The sequence below is a fragment of the Primulina tabacum genome, chromosome 2 (assembly GCF_025594145.1).
Source record: "Primulina tabacum isolate GXHZ01 chromosome 2, ASM2559414v2, whole genome shotgun sequence".
NCBI classification, from domain to species: domain Eukaryota; kingdom Viridiplantae; phylum Streptophyta; class Magnoliopsida; order Lamiales; family Gesneriaceae; genus Primulina; species Primulina tabacum.
In genome coordinates, this window is record NC_134551.1 from 19,908,842 (window position 1) to 19,916,206 (window position 7,365).

Here is a 7,365-nt window from a genome sequence, read left to right on the forward strand (position 1 = left end):
GGTAATGATGTATTTTATTTTTGGATTATTTGTAAAGATTTCCTATAAATAGATCTCTCATTTGTGAAGAAAATCACAATTGAGTAGAGAGAAAAATATTATAAAGTGTGTAGTTTGGTAAATTTTGAGAGTTTGAGATTTTTACTTTTTACCATAAATTTTTACTTTTTCACAACAATTATAGAATAATGAGTATTATTTGAAGTTATTTATAAGTTCAAATTTTTCGGGAAACTCATATTTTATAAAAAAATAAATGTGTCATGAAGTGTAAGGTCCCGTTTGGTTTGATTGATTTTTTAAACCTACATAATCACCCGTTTGGTACGTTTTTTTATTTAACCAAGTCAATCTCTCCTATGAATGATTAGGTTATATTAGGTGTTCCTCACCCCCTAGGATTATTTATCTCACTCTTAATCCATCTTATTTTTCCAATTTTACGCTTCTCCTAGATCCAAACTCACCACATTTCCCTACACCGACCGCCGACCGACAGACGCCGACGCCAACCGCCGCCGTCGACCGCAGCAGCCGTCGCCTCCCACCCCCGCCGACCGTCGGCCGACCGCCGGCCGATTGCCGGACCGCCGCCACCGCCACCGCCTCCGGCCAGTCACCGTCGTCGCGGGCACAAAACTTGAAGGACAATTTTGTCAATTCATCAAAAGATTATTATTTATTTCATTCTTAAAAATCATACAAAACATAATATTATTTTATCCTTATTTACTTCAATCATTTTTTTTATCATTTCTCTCTTAATCATTTCATTATTTAATCATCCCAACCAAACACAGCCTAAATGTAAATACATCAACATTATAAGAAATTGCATGACTAAGATTTATTTTTTTCCCCGAAAATTTTGACTAAAACAAAGGTGTACATAAAAAAACTGAAATATTGTATGAAAGCAAAAAAAGTCTAAGAAAATTTTTTTTTTTAAAAAAAAGAACGAATGTTGTTATATGTAATGGAGAAGAACTGAATAAACCTGGGTGCATCGTTGTAGGAAAGGAAAAAATTGTAGATAAAATAATGGACATTTTCTTCTTTGCGTAAGATGGAGGACTCGAACGGCAAGTTTCTTGCATACATTTTATTCCTCATATATCAAATAACATATACAAATTGACAAATCATTCTTGCATTTTCACGAAGTATAACTTAATATAAACTTACTCATGTTAAGATCTTTTTACACGTTTTTCATTCCATATTTATCATCCACGTAAAAAAACTCATGAAATATCTAATTTTCATGCCCAATAGGCCAAAGTTTACAGAGTCCAACAGTATCATTCTTTAGTTCGTTTTTCACTCTGTACATTTGAGACAATTTAATGAAGAACTTTTCTTGTTCATTTCATTTCACTTGCTAATAATAGAGAAGGTTGTGCTCAATAACTAGATAGAAATTGAGAGACGGATTTCTTATTTGGGTCACCCGTGAAAAGATATAAATTTTTATGTCAAAAGTATTACTTATTATTGTAAATATGGACGGAGTTGACACGTCATTAGACTGTCTCACAAAAGACTTACTAAAATTCAAAAGTCTATCCTTTTATTGGATCGATAACAAATATTTAACACTTTGAAACAACCATCGTACATTTTTCTTCAAGGAATAAAGTCTATGCAACAAGTTTCAAATTTAGATTATGATTAGGTTGATGGTCTAAATTAAATGTTTTTTTAAAAAATTATTTGTTTTTATTAGTGTTTTTTTTTATCTAAATACCTAATTATTTTAATTTATTTATATATTTATTCAATAATTTCTTTATATCAGATTTAAAATCATTAAAAAAACAAAAAAATCATATATATTAAATTAAGCTGCCAATTTTTTAAATAGCGCCCAGGGACATTATCTTTTTTAAAATTGAGATGATGGGTGACCGCACAACACCTAAACGACGCTTTTTTTAACACTGTTTTATAATAAATAATTAATTAAAACTTTGTATGCAAAAGAATAATGTGGAAAATTAATCTTAGGATATCATTATCAAACCCCTGTGTTGGCCCAAGATATGAGGCCCACAAATTGGACCCAGAGCCCAAAAATATCTTGCTTAGCTTCTTTTCGAAGCAGAGAATCAATTCGAATGTAAAAGCGAACCCTGCTATCGAAGCACCAAGCTAGAAGAATCGTCTTTTCGAATTGGAACCGGAAAGAGAACGAAAAGGCTTTGGATTTCGTGGTTCTTCCTCTAATTCCTCCATCGATTTTTGCGTGCGTCACGTGGATCTTCATATTTTCTCGTCTACATGTTTATTTGGTAGACATATTCACAGTTGTGCATTTGTGTTGTGTTCGTATGCGAAGTGTTTTGTTGAACGTGTTTTTTTTAATTATTATTTCTGTTTTGTGGTGGAATTATTCCTTTTTGCCCTTCAGGTGTTAATTTGGTGGAATGGATTCGAAGGTCATAGAAAGCGTGGACTCGAAGGCGGAATTTCGGAAGCCTTTAAATGACTCGGCTGGCAGGAAGTATCGGCGCCGATCTTCTCTGAGCGGGTCATCCTATTCATCGGATGGTTAGTCGTTTGAAATTGTTTCATTGTTTTTTTTTCCCTAAAATATTTGGGGAAAGAAAATTTATAATATGTTGCTTGTGGGAATGAATCTTCTAAAACCTATGTGTGAATGTTGGTTTCAGATTTACTTGTTCAACTTGCAAGTTCGAGACATAAATGTTTGTAAACCTGGGTTTTGCTGTGATTGATATTCACTAATTGAAAAATATTGAAGTTTTTTGAACCATGAACGGGGCAATTATATTTTTGTATTTGGTATTGATTTTAAAGAGTTATTAAAGGAGCTTGATTTTTTTCTTGAAAGCTGCATGGAGTAAGTGTTCTCTTGTTGATGCGGCCTTTCTCTAACAGTGTCTTTCATGTAAATGACATTGAGATTCTGAAATCCTATCACCTATTCTACATAGAAACTTAGGAATATTTTCGAAATTCAATGTTCTTTCAGGAAAAGGGTGAAGTTAGTATGCAGAAATCTCTTCTAATTGAGTTTCAGCTTCTTATTTGGTTTCTATTGACATCTTCTGTTTGTCTTGCTACTCTAATTCCCAGGCTTACATCAAGGTATTTATAGTATTTCTTTTAATTGATTTTAGTATAGTTGTTATATGAGCCTCTAAGTGGAAATGATCTGACAAAAGCATGGGGATTTTTCCCTTGGACTGTTAAATGTTTTCAACTTCACGTGGTGTTCACATGATAGTTGAAAGCTGAAAATGACGATTTTTCTTTGGAATAGTGCAATTGGCCTGTTAGCTGTGGGTATTGGAATTCTTAATGTATTAATTATGGCATCTACTGAATATTTGTTGTTTCATGCATTATACATGAGCGTTTCATTACCTGAACATTGGGGAATTGTTATTCTTTACTGTGTTTTTGAAAGGAACTGAGAAATTAATGTTTCTCCAATTATCTGATTGTGTCAGTTTCTCTTTAGATTGCTTTTTCAGCTGCTATAATTAATTTTATCCGCCGATCATACTTAACCGTCCTTTTACTCACGTAACTTCATTTAACGTGTTCAGGGAGCCAGCGTGACCGCAGCTCCAGTCCAGTCCCATCAAAGAAAGATACTGCAAAAGTTGCTGAAGATAAACGAAAAAGGGATGATGGTAGGGGTTCAGATAGGGATTATGGTAGGAGTCAGTCCTGCCGAAGTAGTGAATTGTATAAACATTCCGATCAAAAGTCATCTCGGAGCTATCACAGGCACGATGAGCACCACAGACGGGATAAGCATGTAGATGACTATGACCGAGGTCATTCTAAGTCATCTTATCGTTCTGTGCGTGACTTGCAGGACCACCACACTTTGCATTCCTCGAGGAGGGAGAGAGATCACCATGGATCTAGAGACTATCCAAATGACGTGGACATATACTCTCGGAAAAAATCTGATGGTTCAGGGCACAGAAGCAGGGACGATGACTCATCTGATAGAGCTGGATCTGGAAGGAGACATGCTAATAGTGAAGACCGGAACAGGTATAAAGACAGAGATAGGCAGGGAGATGGTAGAGATTATGAAGTTGGGAAAACAGATTGTCGAAGGAGTTCCGGGGATCACAAAAGTAATCACTCATTCATTTATGATGAGCCAAAGGGCCAGCAAAATGATTCATCCTCCCGAAGAGAGAATTCCGGACATCACTGGAAAGAAGCAGCTCAAAGAGATGTTAAGGGCCTGGATAGTGAGACGACCAGTGAAGAAAAGAGGGGACATGATCATCGGGATAACTTTAAGGAGCAATGTTATGGAAAACTAGTGGAACATACTATTTCTGATGGTACAAAGGCATTTTCGAGTAATGATCAAGATTCTCTTACGAAGAAGCCAAAGTTATTTAGCCATGATGTCTCAGTTTCTGGAGCAGATGGTATACTTTGTCAATTTCCATAGCAACTTTATATCCTATTTGTCTGATTTTGATATGTTGTGTTGTGACACCTCTCCCAAATGATAACCCCTGTCAACTGGCCATTGGTAGTCGGAGTCATAAGTATATCTCCTTTTTGTTTGTTATTCATTCTTATCACTCGGTCTCTAATCCTAAGTATAGCGGATGAAAATTAGTTTAACTTACTGGACTACTGAAATAGGTACTTCAGAGCAATCGTATGTGACAGATTCTGATATTGATGCTGCGAAAATCGCTGCTATGAGAGCAGCTGAATTGGGTAGGTCAATTACTTTATCCGAGCTACTTTTTATTGAAAGCTAATTGTCTTAATCTATTGTGTTATCCCCATTTCCGCAAGTACACTCATTTCTGTGTTACTAAGCAAAGTGATACGATGGCTGGTAAAACCGTTGTCCTTGCTTAGTTTGTGGTGTGCAGTTTTTGGTTGTATTTGTCTCCCAAGTACACCAACATACAAGGTCAATGCGTATCTGATTTGTTTGCAGAAGCAAACATATTGTAAGGTGTCTGCTAGGACCTAAATTTTCTGTAGTATCTGTCATTATTACCATTATGTTTTCGCGGACCTATTTAATCACTATCTTTTGACTCTTTATATCCGATGTAGCTGATTGAATTTTTTGGTTGTTTTTTTCCTTGGAACTGCAGTTAATAAGAATTTAGTTGGTACCGGATGCATGTCGGCTGACCAAAAGAAGAAGCTTTTGTGGGGAAGCAAGAAGACCACCAAGATTGAGGAGGTATGATCATTGCTTTTAACCTTGCTACAGATATGAGAGATAATAAAGGGTGAAAATTTTTGTAGTGTTCGATTTTTATCTTGAAGTTGTGGATTTGTATTCTACCTCCTAACTTATAAGGGTCATTCGAAAACTAAATTTCCATTGAATAAATATGGAGCATTATTTGTGCACATCCTGATAAGAAATATGAGGTAAAAGTTTGAGATAAAGGGACCACTTTTATAATGAATCTTTTATAATATTCCAAATTTTGAATACGTGGTCACCAATTGTTGGAGCATTAGAGTGTTCAATTTATAGCTCCAACAGAATATACAAAATATTGAAAATATAGTGATCAACAAAGTATTAACTGATATTGTTCCATGACATTCTGTGTTCATAAGCAGAACCAGCATCATATTTAAAAGTATCCAGGCCCTTTAGTTTTTGGATTAATTTTACTTCAGATGTTTTTGTATTATTCATCATCGTGTCTCATTTCTCTATGTTCAATACAATGCTCCACATAGTCTGGTCATCGTTGGGATACTGCAAATTTTGGTGATCGTGAACGCCAGGAAAAATTCAACAAACTCATGGTAATTTCTAACCTCTCATTGCTTTCAATACATCACACTCTAACTATGTGCTACTTTTGATTGATTATTTCTAGTCCCCATTAGAATTTTATTTCACTTACTGACACATTTTTAGAGTCTGAGGTTGCATTGGTGCCTATGGCCAATTGTAGGGCGTGAAAGGCGATGCGACAGTGGGAAACCAGCCAGACAACCCCAATGTGGAGAAGCAGCAGGAACAACTACAGCTGGAATTGGAGAGGCAATACACTGCGGGGCTGCGTCGGAGGGATGGTCGTACTGTTGGGCTTGGTCTTTGAAAGCTTTCTTTAGCTACTTGAGTACATGTATTAAAGTATTTTTCCTTATTGTCTTGTATTATGTTGATGAGTTCTTTTGTAAGACAAACTTCTATCGCATGGTAATTTATTGGCCCGTGACGACGACTAATTGAGATCGTTAGATATAGTTCTTTTGTAGGACAAACTTCTATCGCATGGTGATTTGTTGTACTTTGATCACGACTATAGAGATTGCTAGAAATGTGATTCGTTGGAGGTCGACTAGACTTGATATGGTTGAGAATGCAGTCTCTTTTAAATTTTCTTGTGTGTTTTGGTGGTTTATATGCTGTTGCGGTTGCCAGCATTTGGATTGAGTCAATGGATTTCAAATATTCTTTCGTTGGTTATCTAACTTAAACAGAATAATTCAAATCCAACTTTTTATTTATTTACATTATAATTGTATTAATCATAATAGATTTTAAATATTTAGAAAAATTTATTGAGATTGGTATAATTATAATATAAATAAATAATATATGGATTTGAATAATAAAAATAAATTTAAAATAATTTATTTCAAGCAACTCAATTCAATTGTAACCTTACATTTGGTTTAGAATCTCGGAATCCCAGATAAGTGTAGATGTTGGACTTGGAGAGTCGTTTTTTTTTTCTTGGGCCGGTAGTACATGCTGATTTATGATAAGTTATTTAGCAATGAGTGTATATTTTGTGCCCTTGGATTATTACGGCCACGGGGGACAAAAAAGAGAGAAAAATTGCTTAGTTTGTTTGACTATTATTATTCGGATGTCGTCCATAATACGGCCGGTGGTCATACCAGTTTGGAGGTTATCTATAGTTGCCTACGGGTCAAATTAGTATGAATTCTCAGTAATGTAAAGGATTACTAATTAAAACTTATCTTTATCTCAATTGGTTCCTGAACTTGATTGATGTAAAATCATAGAAAATTTATTTATTTTTAACTTTGGGAACACGATGAAGCTATCTTTTGATGAGCAAATCAAAAAGTCAATGCAGTTGTCTGTAAATCATGTTTAGTAGATAAATTATATTGGACAAATTCTATGTGACAAACTCAAACTGAGAAGACAGAGACATAACGTCCACCTACTATATCATCATAGCTAGCTTTTTACCTGTAAACTTAATTTGAACACGCTTATATTTTGGTTTAGTTAATGGGGTCATTTGCTAGAATTTAAATTATAAGGTTATCCGAACAAGCAATCCTTTGTTATTGCTTGTTGTAACCTACAAGCAAGCGCCCCTTAATAAT

General features: G+C 34.9%; 1 protein-coding gene across 7 annotated transcripts; it reads left to right on the plus strand.

Annotated features, from left to right (window-relative positions):
- The first annotated feature begins 2,040 nt into the window (after positions 1-2,040).
- Positions 2,041-6,376, plus strand: LOC142531158 (uncharacterized). 7 transcript variants are annotated; one of them, XM_075637232.1, is made up of 7 exons: positions 2,041-2,245; positions 2,411-2,550; positions 3,576-4,427; positions 4,651-4,728; positions 5,121-5,212; positions 5,728-5,796; positions 5,912-6,376. In XM_075637232.1, exons 2-7 carry the CDS (start codon positions 2,427-2,429, stop codon positions 6,227-6,229), a joined length of 1,533 nt encoding a protein of 510 aa, XP_075493347.1. In that variant the 5' UTR covers positions 2,041-2,245; positions 2,411-2,426; the 3' UTR covers positions 6,230-6,376. The 7 variants fall into 7 exon arrangements, 5 of the variants coding, with proteins under 5 accessions (XP_075493347.1, XP_075493354.1, XP_075493340.1 ...); XM_075637239.1 differs by having other exon boundaries at positions 2,041-2,213; XM_075637225.1 differs by having other exon boundaries at positions 2,042-2,291.
- Positions 6,377-7,365: the final 989 nt, after the last annotated feature.